At 36.6% G+C, this 22,546-nt stretch overlaps 2 protein-coding genes and 1 long non-coding RNA gene across 3 annotated transcripts; 2 read left to right on the top strand and 1 right to left on the bottom strand.

Moving 5' to 3' along the window:
- Positions 1–2,755: 2,755 nt before the first annotated feature.
- Positions 2,756–3,400, top strand: LOC113346023. Its single transcript, XR_003358362.1, has 3 exons — positions 2,756–2,863; positions 3,206–3,243; positions 3,355–3,400. It is a non-coding gene; the product is annotated as an uncharacterized LOC113346023 (long non-coding RNA).
- Positions 3,401–4,130: 730 nt separating this feature from the next.
- On the top strand, positions 4,131–9,377 carry LOC113346022. Its single transcript, XM_026589637.1, has 8 exons — positions 4,131–4,285; positions 4,381–4,411; positions 5,269–5,582; positions 5,697–5,833; positions 7,172–7,295; positions 7,433–7,819; positions 8,854–8,937; positions 9,074–9,377. Exons 1-6 carry the CDS (start codon positions 4,158–4,160, stop codon positions 7,710–7,712), a joined length of 1,014 nt encoding a protein of 337 aa, XP_026445422.1. The 5' UTR covers positions 4,131–4,157; the 3' UTR covers positions 7,713–7,819; positions 8,854–8,937; positions 9,074–9,377.
- A 6,768-nt stretch (positions 9,378–16,145) lies between these two features.
- On the bottom strand, positions 16,146–18,746 carry LOC113345990. Its single transcript, XM_026589616.1, has 7 exons — positions 18,627–18,746; positions 18,252–18,445; positions 17,921–18,152; positions 17,559–17,765; positions 17,074–17,198; positions 16,757–16,964; positions 16,146–16,538 (listed from the first exon to the last, which is right to left on the bottom strand). Exons 2-7 carry the CDS (start codon positions 18,442–18,444, stop codon positions 16,391–16,393), a joined length of 1,113 nt encoding a protein of 370 aa, XP_026445401.1. The 5' UTR covers position 18,445; positions 18,627–18,746; the 3' UTR covers positions 16,146–16,390.
- Positions 18,747–22,546: the final 3,800 nt, after the last annotated feature.

Genomic DNA, 22,546 nt, shown 5'->3' with positions numbered 1-22,546 from the left:
ATCAAAAGACAGAACAAAACTGATAAGTATTTATGTGGGAGACAAATTTATCTATTCCAATAGACTTTTCCGTGTGTAACAGATTTGTTTATGAAGTCTTCAACTTTGGTTCGTATCAACTCTTGGTTGTGGGTGAGACCATCTAAAGGAATCAAGTGCGTAGTATCCTGCTGGGATCATAGACGTAAGGAACACAACTGTACCTTGAATCAGTGTGAGATGGATTAGGGTTCAACTACAGTCCAGTCCGAAGTTCATTGGTGTCTATAGCGGCTTAATACAGTGTGATTTTCAAATCTGGACTAGGTCCCAGGGTTTTTCTGCATTTGCGGTTTTCCTCGTTAACAAAATTCTGGTGTCTGTGTTATTTGTTTTTCGCATTATATTTTGTCATATAATTGAAATATCACAGGCGTTAAGATCAATTAATTAGATAATCCGACCATTGGTTGTTGATATAAATTGACTGACACTTGAACATTGGTCTTTGGTATCGTTCAAGTTATTTCTCCTATATTCAATCGAGCTTGCAAATTCCTATTTGTTGATTGCAAATTAAATTGAGAAATAGAGATATCACTCTTTGATATACTTTTCTATAAGATTGAGTCTGACTGTCTAGTTGATTCTCTTGAAAGTATATTGGAGTAAGTCCTCTCAGATTGCCAAACGAAATATTGGGTGTGGTTGTTAGACCCCCGCTTTTTCAGCACCTCCTCAAAGTTCAAGTATTGTCTTGGATGGATAGTCAATCCAACTAAGTTAGATGATTTCTAAGACTACTATTTTTCCCTTATCCATGAAAATGATCATTTTGCACTTTATCATAAAATTATCATTTACAATTGTTTTCAAGATTAAGTATTCTCATGAACCTGCAACAAGCCCGTGGAAGTCCGAATCTCTAGAAGGAGGGAATATGACTCTACTCCAAATAAGTTTCGAATACTTTTAGTTAAGTTCAATTGGTGTTTTTATTTTGTGATAATTTTAATGTGAATATGTCATTACTTACGCGTGGGTTCATATTATAGACACACATGGATGGATATATAACCATTTTTCCACGTTGAAGGGAGGTTTAATTTTTTGATTCTAATAAAGAAACACTCATTTAAGAGAAATAACCCTCAGCAAGGGAAACGAGGCTCAGCAGCGGAAGCGATCCCAACAAGGTTAGCAAGCCTCAACACTCATCTTGAATCTAAGTCTATTTGTTTGTCTTGAAATCAACCCCCCTCAAAGTCCAAGTGTTGTTGGAAAGATAGTCAATCTATAGCTAAGTCAGTTGGTTTCTAAGATCGCCGTTTTTCTCTTATCCTTGAAAATGATCATTTTGTCCTTTATCATAAAATCATCATTGACAACTATTTGTGAAATTAATTTTCTCATGAACCCGAGATAATCTTATGGAAGTTCGTATCTCTAGATGGAGAAAATGTGACTTTACTCCAAATAAGTTTCGAATACTTTAGTTAAGTTCAACTGGTGCTTTCATTTTTTAATAGTGATAACGTGAATATCTCATTACTTATGCGTGGGTTCATGTTATAGACATATATGGGTGGATATACAACCATTTTCCCGCGTTGAAGGGAGGTTTAAATTCTTGAATCCAGTAACGAAACACTCATTTAAGGGAAAAACCCTCAGCAAGGTCGGCGAGGCTCAACAGAGGTTAGCGAGGCTCAACTCCCATCTCGAACCTAAGTATATTCATTTGTCTTGGAAATTGCACCACGCCCCCTCAAATTTCAAGTGTTGTTTTGAGCTAAGTCAGATGATTTCTAAGATGATTGTGTTGCCCTTATCCGTGAAAACTGATCATTTTTCCCTTTATCATTAACTCATCATGTACTACTGTTAGCCAGACTAATTTTCTCATGAACCTGAGATAAGTCTTTGGAAGTTCGTATCTTTAGACGGAGGAAATGCGACTCCACTCCAAAAAAAAAATCGAGCACTGTAGCTAATTTCAATTGGTGTTTTCATTTTGTTAATAGTGTTAATGTGAATATCTCATTACTCACGCATGGGTGGTGGATATATAACTATTTTCCCGCGTTAAAGGGAGGCTTAATTTTTAAAATCCAATAACGAAACACTTATTAGGGAGAAAATCCTCGGCAAGGGCAGCGAGGCTCGGGAAGGTTAGCGAGAGGCTCAACACCATCTCGAACCTAAGTCTATTAATTTGTCTTGGTAATTGCACCAAGCCCTCTCAAAGTTCAAGTGTTGTCTAGGATAGAGAGTCAATCTTAAGCTACGTCAGATGATTTCTTAGATGATCTTTTTGCCCTTATGCGTGAAAATGATCATTTTGCCTTTTATCATAAAATCATCATTTACCATTGTTTGCCGGATTAATTTTCTCATAAACGTGAGATAAGCTTGTGGAAGTCCGTCTCTCCATATGGAAGAAGTGTGACTCTACTCCAAAAAAAAAATCGAGCACCTAAACTAATTTTAATCGGTGTTTTTTATTTTTTTAATATTAATGTCAATATCTCATTACTTACATGTGAGTTTATATTATAAACATATTATGGGTGGATATATAACCATTTTCCCGCGTTGAAGAGAGGTTTAATTTTTAAAGGAAAATAATAATAATAATGAAACTCTTTCGGCTCGTGTATGGAAACCTTATAGAAAGCGAATTTCCTTTTCGGCTCTACCCGTGAAGAAATCTTTTAGAAAGAGAGAACTTCCTAAAGAGTAAAGAAAAGAACATACTAAAAGAAATTCTCTTCACTTACTATAGAAAGCTTATTCCCTTTCTATTACGGGTTTGATATTCTCAGTGTTAACTGGTCTTTTCGTAGATTAGAGATGGGAAAGAAAAAGGGGAGAAATTCTGAGGGTAAGCATTCTCTCTCTCTCTCGTATTCTCAAAATTTCTAGGTTTTTTTTCTTCTTCTTTCGATTATAGTTTCTAGGGTTTTTGTTTAGTAATTTTGGAGAAAAATCTTTTGATATATAGGCTATTTATTTTGCTACCGAGAAATTTAAGAACTCCCTAATCACATTCAAGTGTGATGAAGCCTTTGGTTTATGTGCCTTTCAAACACTTTTGCAGACTAACAGATGTTATGTCTAGCTTGAAGGAGCTTAGGTTAATTTGTTGGTGTTGGTGTTGTTAAACGTCGGAACATTCTTCCGATGGAATTAATGATTCATTCTTTGATGCTTTGAATTGTTTCAGGTGCTGGTACGTCTTCTGGTACTCAGACTGGCAATCAAGTAAGTTACTTTGTCTATCCCTTTATCACTGAATATTATTACATTTGATTGTTGATAGTGATAAACGCAATGTCATTGACACTTTTTAACCTTGCATTGGTTTTTTTGTAGGATATTGGAGAGGATGATGATCAAGAGCTTTTGAAATCGTTGGGGGTACATCATTTAATAACAAACCCTTGGTAATCCTTTCACTATGGGATACATCTAGATCAGAGAGGAAGTGGTATAGTATTGTAAGAGGGGTGAATAGAAGTCTATTGATAGAAGATGTCGCAAGCTTTGATAACTCAAATCTATCTGGTGTATCTACTTCCATGATTTCAAATACTTATATTCTACACTGTCATGGTGGTGCTGATAAAGATGGCATAGCAAAAAAACAAAACTTGTCATATGATATTCTAAAGAAGGAATGGTCAACATCCCGTGATCTTGAATTTGCTCGCTGTGATCATATTTCGTTTGCTTCAAAACTTGGGGGTAGTTGTCTTATAGGAGGTAATGGAAGTATTACATCTGGAGAACATTTTGCTTTGTCTAAAGGAGGATATTTAAGTATAGCAGTTGGTGTGATTCATGGATTACCAGCGAATTCATCGGTATCTTCATTTGCTTACCACATGAAAAAAGATGAGCTATAAATATGGACTGAGAGACCACATTATTATACATATTGTACCGCATCAAATAAATGGATTAATGGATCTTCTTCGAATTTGATGTTCTCAAAAAGTCCTCATTATTTTGAGCCCTGTTTTGTTGGTAACATTATGATATCCGTGTTAGAGGATCAGATATGGTTGTATGATTTGAAAGGTGACAAGTGGTCTAAAGGTATAGAATTACCTATTCCTCCAAAAACTGGAGAGAAGATACATATCTGTTTTGTGGAGCCTAGTGTTTTATGTGCAATGTATGCATGTAAAATGGGGAAACTCAACTGTTTTATGTATTCAGTTCAGCATGGAGTGATCTCGTTTCTTAAAGGTGCGATTTTTGACGTGTTGGGTAATTCCAGATTATCAACGGTTTCCCCTCTGTAAGTATTCTCTTACCTTACTTATTATATTAATGGACTTAGTCAATTTTGCTAGAAAAGAATCACCTTACATTTTTTTTTCCTTTCTACTCAAGAAATCTGGGGAATCAAAAGGACAAAACTAAGGTAAATTTTCGATACCCATGCGTTTTATATTGTTTTGCCATGTCTGGGTTGCACATGTATGGGTGACTATGGTCTAACTCATTCGATATATTATAAATGGAATATACACAATGAATATTATGCAAGTGTAACAGTAGTATGGGGTATTATTTGCTTACTGTCAACTTATTATCCACTCATTTGTATATTAGTCATGCTAAATTCACTCTCATGTTAACTTCTAATGTGCATAAGAGCCTTATAAGGAACTTTACTGAGTACTTTAAAGTTAAGTGCTCCTAGAAAATATTTAGAGGTGCCTGTTCACTGAGGCATGGTCTCTGACCTTGCTGATAAGCTATTAAAAAGAATGCATGGCTGAAAAGCTAAATCCTAAGACTTTTCTGGTGGTACTACCTTACTTAAAGCTGCTTCAGTACCAATCACGAGTCATGTTACGTCTGTTTTGAAACTTTTTGTTGATGTAGCTGAGTTTTTGAACAAGTGCAAAAAAGATTTTCTCTGGCAAAGCAGAAACGGTGTTCGTAAGATGCATAGGGTTGATTGGAATCAGGTCTGCCAACCGGGTTTTGGAATTATATATTTAAGTTTGAAAAATTAGCATTCTTGGGTAAATTTGTTTTGGAGGATTCATTCTTACCCTGAGTCTGCTATATCTCATCTGTTGCTAAGTTTCGTAAAAAACCCGTCAAATATAAAGAGCCTGAAAGCATGTTAAAAAGTAATGTTGCACCACCATTCCCCCTAGTTTTGGTGTGTTTACTTAGGACATGTGTCACTTTAGATCACTTAAGCATTTGAAGTAATGATAGGTGATGTTATTAATGCTAATATCAATTGTCTTTCTGTTTGGTTAGGTGAAAGAACTGCATTATCGCACTAAGAGTAGTGTATACAACCAGATACCTTGGAAGTTGGCGGAAGATGGTGATTACCGCCAAAGTTTAGGCCTCATACTTGGGAATAAGATGCCGCACTGTATTAGCTACAGTGGTATACTTAAGAATTTGATGCCTAGCAATGGTACTCGACCATGCATGCACGCAGGGTGGACTACTTGTTTGAAAGACGTTCTTAGTAGCTTCAGCACTGATCAATTATGGGTGGAAACCCTCTGTAGCAAGTTGCCTAGCAAAATGGAAATGGGTCAAATGTTGGTTGCAATTATACTGTGAGTAATTTAGTTATTTGATTGTGTAAAACTGGTTGTTTTTTTTGCCATGTAAACTTTTGACTAGAAAATGTTAGTTAGTGTTTGTATTAAACTTTGATACCAATATTGCAGAAGAGTGACGGATTCATTAGTGGGTTTTAAAGAGCAAGGCTTATATATTAAAAGAATAGATGCTGAGAAGATCGTGTTCCATGAGTACGACAAGAATTATAGGTATCCCGAGCTAAAGGATTGCGAAATTTGGACAGGTACACACTGCAAGGTTTTTTTTTCTATTTTCTTTTTTTGGAGAAGGAACTTAGATCAAACAGCCTAGTTAGAAGTTTCAGAGAACCTCGCATCTTTCAAGTTTACAAACTTGACAACATTATAATGAAAGTTATCCCATGTTCCTCCATCCACTTGGAATGAAATAACATTTCTAAAATAAGATCAAAGCTCCCTTGATTGATTGAGAAGAGCATTTTCAGACAACCTGTCCAGATTCTTTAGTTGTCGACTACATTGAACCTTGATATTTTTATATTCTAGCTCCACCTTACATTGACCGGTACTCCTGGTTCTTGCCATGGCGAAAGCTGCAAGAATTTTAACCATCACTCCTGTATAGTTTGTTGCGCTGAGCTTGATCCCCACACTCATGTAATTTTTCCCATCTCATTGACAACCATAATTCCAATACCATCTATATCCAAAGTATCTTTGTATACAACATACAATTACATGGCAGCACGCTTGATGGGAAATGTTAACTGAAGGTCATTTATTTGTTGCCAAGTTGGATTTCGTAGAGGTAATTGGTTAGTGTTGAGGTTCTGTAATCGAGTAAGTTGGTTCTTGTTGGAACTAATTCGTAATCTAGAGTTACTTTTACTGTTTAGTAAAATCTTGTAATGAATAAGTGTGAACAAGATGGAATGAGTCGGCTCTAAAAGAAATATCTAGAGAAAACTAGAGATAAAAATGAGTCGGTTATTGTAGTGTGAAAAGAAGAAAGTGTAACTAGTTTAGTCAAGAAAAATCTAGAGAATTATATGGTCGGTAAACAAAGCCTATAAAAAGGCAGTGAGTCCATCTGTAACAACGTGAGCAAGCACATCAATAGATCAGAGAGTTTCAGTGAGTTTAGTCTTGCTCCACCATGAGTATGAGAGTTCCAACAATATAAAACTCCATCAAACCTATGAGAGTCCCAAAAAGCTAAAATTCATCAGTTCTTTATGAGGTTAATGGTGGTTGTAGGGTTCGGCTTTATGTGTTGAAAGCAATTTTGGCACCTTGCTTTTAGCATACCGCAGCTCCTAGTTCTGGAAATTCCATGTTGTCTATTGGGGATGAGGTATAGAGACCAAACCAGACAGAAATCCAGCTGTCTATCCTTGCCTGACCGCATGAGCTAATTGCATACGAAACCATACTGCCCGAATAAAACTGTACCCACAATTTTAGTTAATTCTTAGTTATCTGTTCATGATATTTCTCTCTTGAATAAAAAACATTTGTAAACCCAGAAATCAGCATTGTACTTTTGTTGTGTTACAAAATAGTAATAAAAAGTTACTCACACCTTATGTTGCTGGTTTCAGACGATGAGTCTCAGGACACAGGATTTGAATCTTTAGCAGAACTTATTGAGTCAATCAAGGGGTTTATCCCAGGCAGGATGGGGCCAAATATCAATTCATTTCTGAAATGCTTACGCGGAAACAGGTAGAAATTTGTCTATCTATAACGTATAAATAAATGAATTTTGTTGTGTATCTTTCATTACGTATATTACTATTAATTGTTTTAACCATCTATTGTCTATGATTGCCGTATGACTCATATCACTAATTTACTTTTAGTGTTTTTAGTTCTTATTGTAAGAAAATGATGGATGAAAAGAAATGGAGACACCTTCTTGCCCATCCAAATTTCATGGACCCACAAGAAAAAGTTGATAACTTGGTCGCAATAAGATACAACCTACGGGGATCCATGGGTAAAAATTGTAAAATTACAATGGCCGAACTTGGGTGGAATCAGTGGCAGCCCCAATTTCTGACTGGGAACATTTCGTTACAGAAGCTACTGCTCCAGATTGCATCCGTACACACTTTTATGATGCACGTGCTGGGAAAGTGAAAGATGCAGGTGGAAGGCCTGTAATTACAAACTATGATACAAAAAAGCCAGTAGATCTCATCAGACTCTTGAGACATACATACGAGCACGTCAACGATATTGCACAGGTATATTAGCAATTGACTCATTTAATGATTTTTATCTTAATTTTTTTTCCTGGCATAGCGCTCCCAAAATTTCCAGACTAGAGATTCATTCTATGACCATAAATACATACATCATGAACCATAGGAGAGGTAATTGTTTAGAGACATCAAACATCAGTCATCGAATTGATTCCAAGTATTACTGAAATTTTTTAAAAAACAATGTTACAAGTTGTTTCTTAACTCGTTACTGTTGAATAACACTCTGTTAACATAGCAAAAAGAAAACAACTACGCTAATGTACATTCTTGAATTCCATGATTGTCACTATAAGATGCATCACTTCCTGCCTGAACAACCAAGCCCACAACTTTCCTCCATGCAATTAGTTTTTACACTAAGATAAATCACAAAGCACACTACCGAAATGCTACGATAACTAGAGTCCGATGAATGGCCTGATGATTGTCTGTTAGGGATCATTACACTTTCGTTATTCAGATTATGATCACAAATAGTCAATTGGGGAGGTCTTGATGTACCTGTCACATAATATCAGTATCAGTATCAGCATCTCTGGTTAACAAAGCTCTGAATTATTAGGTGCAACACATGATAAAAGTCCGTTGATAAAATTTGGCTTTGCATACACCCAACTGAACCTTTCGGAAAGTGATAGATTAAACTATCTTAACATCCTAGGTTGCATTATGATGGCAATGTTGTGTCTTGACGCCTGCTCAAGGCAAGTTCAAGTCAAGATGCAGCAATTCAGTTGCAAATTGTGGATAATGCAACTGACCTGGTTTGCTGATTCTTGGAAAGTGGTTTACTTGGTATAACCTCCGAAATGGGCAGACCACCCTAGATCGATCCAAATACTCACACCCCAACTCAGCAGGATTTCTGCAGAACGAAGTCAACAGATACAGTTCTTCACACCAATACTGACAATTAAGTAAAAACAGTCACATTCGGAACACAGCCCTGCATTTGGATTTAATGGTTATAAAGTTTAAAGTACTAATGTTTTTGATATGATAAAATCATACAGGGTAGCCAGATTTCTAATAGAAGATTCGGAAGTTGGATTGATACTGTGGCCCCTGGGCTGCTTCCTGTGCACTTCGAAAAGCATGTAAGTGGATATTTAGATTTAATGAGCGTATATATATATATATTTATGTTGATTGATTAACATGTTTGTAAATACATTGATCACCATGCAGATTATTTAATAGTTTGTTTTGTTAAACAATATTCTTATACTACAGGGTAGTCTCAAGGATCGGTATGAGACAATAGAAAGTACTTGGAACTGAATTGAAGATGTTTGGATTTATTGCCATGCTCGAGGCCAAACATTCTAGAGCAAACCAATGCGAAGCTACCGGAAAAAGAGTCCTCTTCTATCCTCAAAAAGACCAAATGCAAGAAACTTAATGAAATATGTAGGATGAAAACAGAAAATGAAGAACTTGTTTTATCTTCCTTCTGAAACAGAGTTAGTTTCCATGTTTTGTTTTATTTATTTAGAATATTCAAATCACGGGCCTTTTCTTGGTTGCTTGATAGAGTTCCCAGTCCAAACTTTGTTTTGTCTATATTACTTTGTGGATTTGTAAGGTAAAGATCTTTATTGGATCTTTTATATAAGATAAAGATCATTCTAAAGGAATTTCAGTTTATTTGGAGGATGAGTTTGCTTTCCAATTCTTCTCGAAATTTTGGGGTTTGTTTCATTTTTTTTTTCTTGGAAATGATTTATTGCGTAAAGTTAACCAAGCTGCATGGTGAGCTGCTTCATAGAGTACTCCGCAGTAGTGCAGATTAGATTCCAGTTTGACTTTATCCTGCATTGCTTAGATTTCAGTTTGACTTTATCCTGCATTGCTTAGATTCCAGTTAGACTTTATCCTGCATTGCTTACATTTAAAGACCCAAGACGGTGTTCTAAAAAAGTTCCACTTGTGTCTCAAAGGTTGTGATATTCGAGATATTTTCTGGTTTCCTCCGCATATGACCGAACTTTGTGTCTTCCATGTTAACATTGCAAGTCCTCCTTTTCCTTCGCTTCTGCCCATTTCATTGCCTCTATCATCCCATGGACCTGCCCTCCTCTATACTTCTTATTCCGTCTTTGAAGGTCCTTGGTCCTTCAATTTGTCCTAAAGTATTATACCCCTGCCATTGTTAGTGCTGAAGTAAACTTGCAATGAACCATTATGATACTCTTCAGTACTGTTGTTTTTGTCTGCAGGTTAGTGACTTGAGCTAAAGATGGTTTTCTATACATGATCTGGTCTTTGGGTTCTTTGGGTTTTGAGGTGTTTGTTTTGATATGGCTAAGTGTAATTTTTCTTGCTGGTGATGCAGAAATTTGAAGGCAATGAGCCTTGTAAATGAACCAACACACTATTTCCATCCCACATTGTCCACCGGACTGCTGTGGTCACCGTAAACCCAAAATTATACAGAACTAGTAATAAAACACCAAGGCGACCAAACTTGTGGTACAAAAAATCCAGCCATATTATTTTTAATAAATAAAAACCATTTGATTAAAAAGTGGCACAAAAACCCCATATCAAATAACAATGAGTAAATTTAGGTTTTATTACTTTTAAAAAAGCCAAACATACCCTTTTTATCTTGATTTCTTCTTCTTCTTCTCTCTTTTCTTCTTTCCTCCGCCTCCTTCTCCCCACCACCATCACCACCAGCAGCAAAAAATGGCTCCGCGAACACCAGCAGCAACACCTCTATCTCCTCCACGAACACCTCATCTTTTACTTTAATGTTCAGATCTATCACCAACAGTAGCTCCGCCACCACCAAACCAGCCGTTATGTCCAGATCCGTCACCAACAACACCTCCATCTCTTCCGCGAATACCTCCTTCTCTTTTCTTCTACTTTTATGTTCAGATCTATCACCAATAGTAGCTTCGTCACCATCAAACCAGCCGCTATGTCTAAATCCGCCACCAACAACACTTCCGTCTCCTCCATTAACACCATCATCACCTTCTTCTCTTTCTATGTCTTGATTTCCATCAATAATACCGCCTCCTCTTACTTTTGTTTTTTCCCACCCCTACATGTCAGATCCGCCACCAACACTACTTCTGCCTCCTCCTTCTATCATCTAAAACCACCACCAATACCTTCAAATTGGCCACCAACAACACCAGCAAATGGTGATACATCTTCATCGTCGAAATCAATATTGTGGTGGAAAAATGACATATTTATGATGAAACCAAAATTGGTTTCATCAAATTCTGACAGTTTTTGTCGGTGAAAACAGTAAACTTATGATGAAACCAAATTTGGTTTCATCATAAACTTGCCTATTTTCTATCATGAAACCAAAGATTTTAATGATGAAAATTAAGTTTATGATTTTGGTTTCACCCGATTTTTGCCTAGTTTATTCGGCCTGATTTGGAAGTCGGCGTGTTTGGTTTCATCATTGAAGTTATGTTGGTGAAATGACAATATGTGGAATTAGGTTTCATCGTATTTTTTTTCACTTTGTTGAATATTGATCTATATGGAACCAATTTTTGATGGTGAGACACAAGTGGAATGTTTTTTGTTGAAACTAGTTTTAGTTGAGGAGGTAATGATAGTGGTGGTTGTGGCGGCGATGGGGGTGGTTCAGTTGACAGTGGTGGTAGGTTTCATCTTATAGTGTTTCATTTTTTCTTCTTTCTTCCTTCTCCTTTCTTTTATGGTGAAACCAAGTTTTGGTTTCACCTGATTTTTTCCTAGTTTAATCGGTCTGACTTGGAAGTCGTCGTGTTTGGTTTCATCATTGAAGTTGTGTTGGTGAAATGACAATATGTGGAAAAATGATGAAACTTAATTAAGTTTCATCGTATTTTTTTCATTTTGTTGAATATTGATCTCTATGAAATCAATTTTTGATGGTGAGACACAGGTGGATTTTTTTTTGTTGAAACTAGTTTTAGTTGAGGAGGTAATGGTAGTAGTGGTTGTGGTGATGATGGTTGTGGCGGCGATGAGGGTGGTGCAGTTGACGGTGGTGGTAGGTTTCAACTTATTGTGTTTCATTTTTTTTTCTTTCTTCCTTCTCCTTTCTTTTATGATGAAACCAAATTTTGGTTTCATCCAATTTTGGTTTCATCATTTTTTCTGTTTGGTTTCATCATTTTTTCCTCATTTTGTTGAATATTGATCAATGAAATTCATTTTTCTCTGGTGGTGGCCGGCGATAATGGTGGTGTTGCTCGGCGGCGGCAGTGGTCGTCGTCGTCGGTGGTATGTGATGGTGGTTGGCGGCGACAACGGTGGCGCGGTGGTGGTGGGCGGCGGCGGCGCGGTGGTGGTTGGAGGCGGTGGTCGGTGGCGGCTGGTTGGTGGTGGTGGTGGCCCGCGCCGATCGGTGGTGGTGGCCGGCGACGGATGGTGGCCGGCGGTGTTGCTAGTTGGTGGTGGGTTGTTGTATTTGGTTATATGGTTGATTTTTGTTTTTGTTGGGTTAATTTAAACTAGAAGGGTAATATAGACAGTTTATGCTAAACGAGGTTTTGTGAACAATTTGTATTGTTGGAGTTTTTGTGTATGGATAGTGACACCTTTGGGGTTATAATTCACGACCCGTATAATTTTGCCTGGCTAAATTAGGGCCTATGGATTTCTTCATCCACCCAATAGAGAATGATAAGGGATGTCTAAAGATTGTAAAATTACTAGATTAACCTTAAAAAAACTTTAATTATTCTAACACAAATACAAATACAAAATCATAACTTAATTAACAAATACAAAAATTATTAATCAAAACTCAACTTCCATCAAAATTAAAACTAAATCACAAACAACAATTATAATCTAATTTCCTTTTGGTTTACCAAAAAAAAAAACTCAAAAACAGACAATTCAAGTGATTGAGTTAAATCCCTTTAACCCCTTCCTTCTAAGAGACACTCTACAATGATTTACCTCTAAAACTTTGAAATTCGCTCATCAAAGTATCTGAAAATCACCCAGAATCGGTTTATATATAAACCATAGTAATCCGATTGTGAAGCTAATCGGATTTTACTGTGAACCTACATACCCCGATTCAGAGTTGATGTGATGAACATCAACTATAATCGGATTAAGTTAATACACAAATCAACCGATTCTTGATTCATGTTCGGATCATTTTGGACCATATGTAATCCGATTGTTTAGTTAAAAATATTTGTATCCAATAATCAGATTACATTATGCTCCATATAAACCGATTCTGAAAAAGCTGCAACAAATTACTTCAAGAATCGGATTTTATAAATAAACTTAAAGTCCGATTCTGGAACAAATTTCATGAGTGCAAGTTTCCCAAAAAAAACAAAACCACTTTCATTCATTAAGCTTGGTTCAAGTTTGCAAAATACAATATAAGAAAGCGACAAAATATAAGCATCCGAGAGATCAAGTTTTTAACATAAGAAAAATACTCATTCCAACAAATGGAGACCCTCAAATTGATCCGGCTCGATCAATTCCTCTCGTCGCCTCATGTTGGCATCGTATTTTTTAAAACACTCCTTGGTGAGCTCCGAGACCTCATTTAACTTATCTATCGGTGGTAATGGACAATCATCACGTACTCTAAGACCGATATAATGTATGTTGTTATGGTTGAATAAAACAATTCTCCGATCCTTAAGCGATTTTTCATCCCAAATGGTGTATTTTGGTGCGTATGTATAACATGATCCCTTACCAAATAGATGAACAACGCAACTCCACGTTTCCGCCAAGAGATGACCACATAGAGGAATTTGCATCCAATGCTCTCGGATAATTGTTCCATTTGATCTAATGCACATTTGATCTCTATTCCCTTGTATATAAACCATTGCTTTGCATCGTTTCTATCTTCCCATTCCAAATCGGTGAAATAGTGGGCAGAGGTATCAGGTCCCAACACAGATACGGCTTCGGGTTGATCTTCTTCAATCGGGTTATATGGTTATGAACAAACCCCGATTCCTGTACCCAATTTGGGGATTTTACCCAGAATCGGTTTATGTCATGCTATCGAATAAACCGATTATGGGTTAAAGTTTTGAAATGTTTTTCCTTATTCGAAAATTGGGATATGCAAATACATGTTTGTAGATCGTTACAACTCACACATGTTTATTAATAGCATTATCATCTTCTTCTTCCCGACGAAATTGTTCTTGTACTTGAATAATATCCTCAAACATTTTTTGGTTGTCTTTCTCTTCTTCATTCAACAAATTTTCCAATTCGGTAGTATCGAAATCTGATGTACCCATCTCTTCGTCACTACTAGAGTCTTCATCATCACTATATTCTTTCATTTTTGCTAAGAAAATCAAAAACCCTAATTTTCCCTTTTTTCCCTCTACCTCTTTCCCTCTAAACCTTTAAAAAGAAAATGAATTTCTACTCTAATCCAAACATTATAATCCCACTCAAACGCTTATTAATTTAACAAATTAACTTAATTAATCATCACTAATTTAATAATGGTATATTAGGTATTAACAAAAATCAGGGATAAGGGGTTTCTACAAATTACTTCATAATGACACTATTTTTTCATGTAGTTATAGGCCCCAATTAATTGGCATAGTCCCCAATTTAGGGAGGTAATTTTGACTTTGTCGCATTAGTTGTTTGTGTAACACTTTAAATGTTTAAAAAATATTTCTCTTTAGATTTGGTTCGTGAATTCATATTTTATTCAATCCTCTTACTGATTTTAGTTCATTCTTTCTTTTGATTTGTAGACAGATTCGAGTTTAGTTGTAATTACTTTTTGCAGATTAGCTTGAAATAAGTTTTCACTATTTGGTGTTGATCGCTCACTTTGATCATTGACTGAGTGTTGATTTTAACGGTTAACTTACACAAGGCAACGACAACAAAATCATGGAACGGCAAGCGCATCGTGCGTGCGTGTTATATTAGTACGCAGAAACAAAAGTTACATTTTACAATTTTTTGACCAAAGCATCCACCCTTATAGAAAGGCTGAACAAACTGCCGTGACCGTGAAATTTTCTCTTCTAAAATATTGGTATGACATCATAGCCTTCTTTGATTGCTCAATAAGCTCATCTGTGTTGTTATCTTCTTGCATATTTTCAAAAAGAGCTTGTAGTTTTAAAAATAATAATACATCCTACATCTAACATTGAAGATAAAGAGATTGCAAGATAAAAAAGTAAAGAGACACACAAGAACACAAGATATACGTGGTTCGTCATAATTATTTACGTCCAGGATGAAATGGGTGATCTTATTATTTCTTTCAAGTTACCAAGATGATATCTCTCGAACAATACTTGGTCTCTCTCATTACTCACTCACTTACAATCACTTGCCTTTCTCCCAACACAAGGGTGTATATTTATAGGCTGGGGTGCTCATACAACTAGATTACGGTGTTAGCTTTGTTCTATCAATTCTGATGATCTTGTCGGGTGAATATTAATACCTCCTCCAGATGCTTGATAGCCAATTCCATAATCACCGGAAGAGTTTGCCTGCGATACATCCTCGCCTGGTACATAATATCCGATCCTTCTTCTTATCCAACAAGAATGACTCCGATGTGCCTCGACCCTATACCAGTGGTCCGCGCAACCCGAACCTGCCACCCTTGGGCCCATCATGACTCGTTACGCGTGCTCCATCAATCACATCTAATGCTTTGTCCCCCGATTCTTCTGCTTCTTACGTGTGCTCCATCAATCACATTTAATGATTTGTCCCCGATTTGAACTCCACTGATGTAGCATTCGCTTTACACGTGTTCCCTCCTTAATCGTGCGAGGAAGATATCTCTTTTACCGTGTCAAGACCGAGAGGTGATTCGGTACTCTTCTGTGACCATTTCTTCGGTACGTCAGCGCTTAGGATGGTGCGACACACATTTGTCAGATAATTGCTACTACAGCAGGCACAAAGAAAAATAACAACTCTTGTGATACCTATGATAAGCTAGTAGCAAAATGAACATTCGTTTAACAAAATGAGGATTCTATAACAAAATGTTTAGGAAAGTTACTATTTGAGGTTTGGCACCTTTATTCTTCCCCACGCTGTATATTACAAAGCAAAACAGACTTGGACTTCTACAATAGCATACTAGCAATCCCAGACTTGGACTTCAGAGCACTTGATTTGGAATCCACAGTACATCGGATCTCCTTTTCATTCCACCATTGCATTGTACGGGCTAAGATACCCAGTACTGGATGAATCATTGTGTTAACACCCAAGTAAATGGCTAAAACAAATTGCACAATGGAAGTTCGATGAGGGAACTCCTGAACACGCACCAATAACGGAGGTCACCATAATAATAATAATAATGTACGGCAGTAGGGCCTCATAGAGAATGTACCAAGTCAACATTACTGGGAGATGACAATTTCATAAACAACTCTGTTAAGGAAAGGACAAGTCTGCGACTCTGTGTTGAGCTAATCATGCTGAGAATTTGAGTTTTCTCCTAACATAACATAACATAACAAATAAGTCGTCTAATTCTATGGAATGTATACACATAAAGATGAGATGAATACGAGCACATCATGCGAACTGGAGGCTTGACAAGGTTGCCACAAAATAACCACCGCAGTTAGCACCACTAGCGGGATCCACCCAAGAAACAGCGCCAAATTCAAAAAATTCACAAATCATTGTCTTATCCCCTGGCTCGCCTAGGTAAATCAAGTTGCTGCCAAAAACATATGATAAAATGAATAAGCATCCACATAAAAACCAGAAACACAGGGATGTACTTTAACCAACAGTATCCGTTGATATGTAATTGGTCCAAAAAAGACATATTTTTCAACCCAATACACCTTTTCACAAACTAAAAACCAACAAAGGAAAGAGAAGCTCAACTCTGTGTACAAAAATAAACCTCCAAAAAGGTAAAACATATTTTACCTGCAAATTTTTATCTTCCCAGTATTGCCGTCATTGCATATGCAACCATCTCCATCATTCACTATTTGTATATGTGGGAGAATTTGACGCACAAGCATGGCAATACCAATACCAAATTCACGTTTCTCATCTCCACTCTCATCTCCACTTGACGAAGCAAGCCATGCCTTGCTGTCATGAAATTCAGACTTTCTTACCAGCTTTAACCCTAACATAAAAGGATTGTATAAACCAAATTGTGATCTCAAATTTCAAAAATACTACATCATCAACCTAGACATACAATAAACTAGATTAAATCAAAGACATTTGCAAACCTTTTATGTAAGATGAATTACGCTCAATAATGGATACCAGTTCACCCACAAATTGCTTTTCGAAAGCCAAAGGCTTAATTAGGACAAATGTAAGATCTTCCTTGTAGTAAATGTCGGCGAAATTCCTGAAATTTTATATTGAGACTATATAAAACAGAGTAAAGACAAAAACAGTGACAAGCTTCTTCTTCTAAGACTTTAGTCCAAAAAAGTTGGGGTAGGCTAGAAAGGAAACACGAGGACCACCCAGACAGTCGCCCATCTTGGTACTGCGCTCACCCTTTCCAGAGGAAATGGCTGGTTTTCAACAAAACAAAGGTACACGAGGATTTCCCAAGCGGTCAATCATCTTGGTACTGCTCTCACCCTCTTTTGGTCTATCGATGGCTAGCCATGACTATCACCGACCCTCTTTTAGACAAAACAATGAGAGACAGGAAAAAAGAAATAGATATTGTAATTCATAACTAGAACAGAAAACTTACGGTGGAACGGTAATATAGTGCTCCAATTTCACTATGTTTTCCCTAACATTGTCTGTTGGGCCAGATACAGTGCCATCAGGGAATGCACATGCCAGATATTTACTTGCCTCTACTTCTTCTCTCCAGGTACAAAGAGCGTCACTACCAAACCACAATTCATAATCTTCTACTGCACTTCTAAATGAATCACTGGTGTAAGCATTTAGCCTGTTACACAAAATGTTCAATTCATCATTGTGTCAGAGTAAAACTCAGCTTCACCAACAAAAATTGTGGTGTTGAGAAGTACTATCTACAGGAAAGCAGTAGAATTATACATTCTAATCCAAATAAGAGTTATTAAATGTGGTCAAGAACATTACCTGCCAGGCGCCAAGAGTTTAACTGTTTCCTTTTCGCAGGTAAAATATGATTCATATTCTTGTGATGTAAGCTGACGAGCCTTCTCAATAGCACCTTCACCTACCAATATCATAGCAATAAATGGATAGCGAGTAAGAAGATGTAGCGTAGAATCACCGGGACAAGGGTTTCTACCATCCCTGTCGAAGTGTGTAGAAAGAAATTTTGCTGATGCGCACATTAATCTCATCCCTGAAAACACAAACAAAATCAAATAACTATGAATTGAGAATGCACGGCAAACAGCATGCATGAAAATTGAAAATAAATATACATGAATGGTATACTTACCCATGATGTCCAAGCCGATCCCCTCAATTGCCGTCAAGATCTCGCCAACACATTTATCCGAAGCAACCGAACTGGGATAGCACAGCAAAAAGGTCCAATCCTGCTTCCCCTTCGTAATATCTTTTGCCAGTCCGTGTGTTTTTTTCTTCGATACTGCAAATCTGAATCTATTTTTCTTCTCTACAGACGCCATCCTGTAAATATACATCAGAAATCAGATGATGAGATTCACATGAGAGTCTAATATAATAGAATAGAAAAATGACAACAAAAGACAACCCTGAAAACCCCCTTTTTGCAGACCTAGATTAATTTTTAAATCCAATTGAAACCAAATCCAAAACAAAACTAAAATATCTCAAAGACAAAGATTACCTCGTCAGGAATGATTCAAACGATGGGAACTGAGATTTAATTGGAAATTCAAAAGATACAGAAACACAAATGCTTGAGAATAAGAAAGCTATAGGGAGAGACAAAGAGGCATCACTTGGGTTTGACAGTCTTTTATATAGACGGAGCACGAAACATAACATAACTGTCGGATATCAACACACCTATTCCAATCCTGTCCACTCGACAAAAACAACGTTTCTTCTTTTCTTTTTTTTTTTAATTTAAAAACAAAACTAGTGACAAAACCCCTAGGTGAACAAACTAGTGATAAGAAAAAACCGGTCTTATTATTTTTAACAAATAAAAACCGTTTCAAACAAAACTGGGATAAAAACCCCAATTCAAATAAATTTTTTAAAATTCAGTTTTTATTTGATTTCTAAATTCCAAAATTAACCTTCCGCATATAAAAACACTTTCAAAGGAAAGTTTGGCGGAAACAAGAAGATTTTTTTCCTCTCTGAACCGAACAAATCAGATTCAGAAAAAGTGTGATTCTTCTTTCCTAGTTTTCTTCATTCTTTTCGTTTCAATTCAAAGATTCGTCATCATCTTCTCCCAATTTCAATTCAAAAATTGAGAGAGCAATTTTAGGTTTGTTTGATTGAAGAACCGGAAGAGAAGCTACAAGTTTTGAGATCTGTTTATTCGAGATACGTAGAAGAATCCAATTCAGTTGTTCGAAGAAGAGAAGATAAACGTAGTTGTTCGAAGAAGAGAAGAATCCAATTCGCTATTCGAGATCTGGTTGCAATTCAGTTTAGCTGAAATCATATTTCCGCTTTTCAAGTTGAAATTGAATCTCGAATTGAAGAATCCAGCTGAACAATCAATCAACTTCGTGTTGATCATATTCGTCTTCATATTAATCTTCGTCTTCAAGGAATCAATCAACTTTTCAGGTATTCAATTCTCTTTTTTGTGTTGATTTTTGATTTTGTTTGTGTGAATTTGCTAGTCACTCTTGTCGAATAAACTGAATTGATGTTAGCATATGATTTTTTATGTTTGTGTTGATGTTCTTATGAAGGATTCCATCTCTTTGGAACTGTTTTTCAAAAAAAAAAATTGTTGTTGATATTCACATCTGGTGAAACTGTTTTTGGTTTCATCATTTTGTTCTGTAGATTATGGATTCTGTTCTCGCACTTGTATGTCACAAAGAAGATTGTTTAACTCTTCGTATTGGCCTCCAAGAGTCTTTTGCTAATTTGAAGACTAGTATATGCTCAAGTTGGTGTGAATTCTCTCCTCCTTCTATGGAAATTTTTCACATGGTTGATGATCAGCAAAAGGTCATTCATTCTGATTTTGATCTTCAATGTTTGGCTCTATTTAGTATGTATAATAAAGAAGGGATTATGGAGTTACTCGTAAGTCAAGCTGAGAGTTCTGGTTCAATAAGTTCAGGAATTATAGCTTTTGATGACCAGCCACAAAGTTCTGGAATTATACCTTTTGAGAAGCCACGGATTGATTATGATGTTCCAGATAAAATTAAGGAACCGTTGAAGTCTGCTCACTGGTTACATCTCTTTCAAGGAGTTGAACAGTTGTTTCCGGGAGGTGTTGAACAAGTTCGTTGTGATTTACAGAAGTATCACGCAGCAGCTGGGTTATGAATACATGGTATATAGGAATGAGAAGTTGAGGATTGGTGCACGTTGTGCTAATAAGAACAAAGAGGAGAAATGTGACTGGCATTTATATGCTGTGTCTGTTGATGGTGTTGTAGGAAGTCCTTTTATTATCAAGGAACTAAATAATCAGCATACTTGTGTTGGTGGATTTGTTAACATGCCACGGATATCGAAGAAACTAGTTAGTAGCTTGATTATTGATGAAATTAAACAGGATCCTAATAAGAAAACTAAGCATATTATGGAATCTTTTACGAGAGACTTCGGCTTTGACATTAGTCGTTATTATGCATACGCAGGTAAGAAGCATGCACTGAATACTTCATGGGGAGAGAACGAGAAATCTTTTATGTTCTTGAACTGGTATAAAAACAAGTTGATTGAAACCAATCCTGGTTCTCACGTGGTTTTGGAAGTTGAAGAAGGGACCATAATTTCAGAGGATGTTTATCTGTTTTGAAGCTTGTAGTCGTGGATTCAATTTCTGTCGTCCTGTATTATTCGTTGATGCGGCTCACTTGAAAAGCAAGTACCTTGGTCATATGATGGCAGCAACAGGTCTAACCGGAAATGATGGTAAGGTTTTTATCATTTTTTTATGTTGGTTTCATCATTTTTTTATGTTGGTTTCATCATTTTTTATGTTTGGTTTTCATCATCTTATGCTTGTGTTATGCTTTCTGTTCATGTTACAGAAATCTTCCCTCTTGCTTATGGTGTGGTTTCATCGGAGAATGAAGCGAACTGGAAATGGTTTTTGGATAATTTGAAGAAAGTCCTTTCTCCTTTGCGACCAAAGCTTACTTTTGTGAGTGATCGAGGTATTGGATTGGTAACACAAATTCCTATTGTTTTTCCTGAGGCTTTTCATGGTTGGTGCTACTGGCATATGGAATGCAATATCAATACATGCTTACCAAAGAGTTGCAAAGTTTATAACAAATATGTATTGGGACTGTTTAAGAAATGTGCGTATGCTTCTACTCATAAAGAATTTTCAGAGAATTGGGATAAGTTGAGGAAGGTTCAAAATCAGAAGTTACAAGACTATCTAAGTAGAGCTCCTCTTGATAAATGGGCAAGTTTTTTCTTCAAGGGTCGACGATATGGTAGGTTGTGTTCAAATATTGCTGAGAGTTTCAATGGTTCGGTCGTTGAAGAGAGAGAGAAGCCTATAGCCATCATGGTTGATGAGATCAGGGTGAAGCTAATGGACCAAATGTGTAAACGTCGCGAGGACTCTGCTAACTTAATGAAATGGCGTCAAACTCTATGTCCAGAATATGAAGCTCTACTCCACGACAACAAGATGCATGGATGTAACTACCAAGTCACCAAGTCGTCGGAATATGTGTTTGAAGTTCATGCTTCATTAACACAGACTGTCGATTTGAAAAGAAGAACATGTTCTTGCAACCGTTGGCGTATTGACGGTTTCCCGTGTGCCCATTGTCCGTTGCATCATGGTGAATGGAGAAGATCCTTACAATTATGTTGAGCACTACTTTACAGTAAAGTTCTACCGAGAATCGTATAAACATGCAATCAATCCTGTTCCCACAGTCGAAAAGCCCGTGACAGTGTCGCCGAAATCGATGGTTTTTGGTCCGAATAATGGACCACAACCAGGACGTCCATCGAAGAAGAAGAGGATTCCTAATACAGGTTCAGTTGCCAATAAGAAGATGAGAACCTGTGGTTCCTGCAAGGTTTTGACCACCCATAATAAACGGACATGCCCTTCTCGTCAGATTTCATGAGAACTTGTAGTCATTTCGACTAGACTACAATATGTGGTTCCTGCAAGTCATCGAATTTTACTCTTAGTTTCGTTTGCTAGACTACAATATGTGTTTCATTTACTATTTCATATATTTTTGTTTTAGAAGTTAATATGCTGCAGGTGTTTTCATTTTATATTTTGTCTAAGAATAATAAGTTTGATTAAGTTTAAGTTTTTCAGAATTTTTACAGGCCTTTATAGTTTGGTGTAACCGAATCAGGTTTCATCATTTTTTTGATGAAACCAGAAAGGGTTTCATCTTATTTTGGTGGAACCATTGTTTTACTGTCACTTTTTCTTCTATATTTTTTGACAACACAGTAGATGATGTTTTGTTACTGTTTATTGGTGCCGCAAATATATGACACATCATTTATGGATAGTTTTTATAAAAATGAGACATCATATTTTGTAGACATAAGCTTTTAAGGAAATACAACTGAAATAGCACGAAATCGTTTTTTATATAAACTGTA

Source organism: Papaver somniferum, unplaced genomic scaffold, assembly GCF_003573695.1.
Source record: "Papaver somniferum cultivar HN1 unplaced genomic scaffold, ASM357369v1 unplaced-scaffold_85, whole genome shotgun sequence".
NCBI classification, from domain to species: domain Eukaryota; kingdom Viridiplantae; phylum Streptophyta; class Magnoliopsida; order Ranunculales; family Papaveraceae; genus Papaver; species Papaver somniferum.
Note: the sequence above shows the minus strand (reverse complement) of the source record. Positions and strands in the feature narration are given on the sequence as shown.

What these genes read in the sequence shown, in the direction of transcription:
- LOC113345990 (XM_026589616.1), bottom strand. Translation starts at nt 18,444, where the DNA reads ATGGCGTCTGTAGAGAAGAAAAATAGATTCAGATTTGCAGTATCGAAG. An exon ending in GATCGGCTTGGACATCATGG is followed by an intron (nt 18,153 to 18,251) that starts GTAAGTATACCA and finishes TTGTGTTTTCAG; the next exon opens with GGATGAGATTAATGTGCGCA. An exon ending in CACTATATTACCGTTCCACC is followed by an intron (nt 17,199 to 17,558) that starts GTAAGTTTTCTG and finishes ATAAAATTTCAG; the next exon opens with GAATTTCGCCGACATTTACT.
- LOC113346022 (XM_026589637.1), top strand. Translation starts at nt 4,158, where the DNA reads ATGTATGCATGTAAAATGGGGAAACTCAACTGTTTTATGTATTCAGTT. An exon ending in GGATTGCGAAATTTGGACAG is followed by an intron (nt 5,834 to 7,171) that starts GTACACACTGCA and finishes TGCTGGTTTCAG; the next exon opens with ACGATGAGTCTCAGGACACA. An exon ending in AAATGCTTACGCGGAAACAG is followed by an intron (nt 7,296 to 7,432) that starts GTAGAAATTTGT and finishes ATTTACTTTTAG; the next exon opens with TGTTTTTAGTTCTTATTGTA.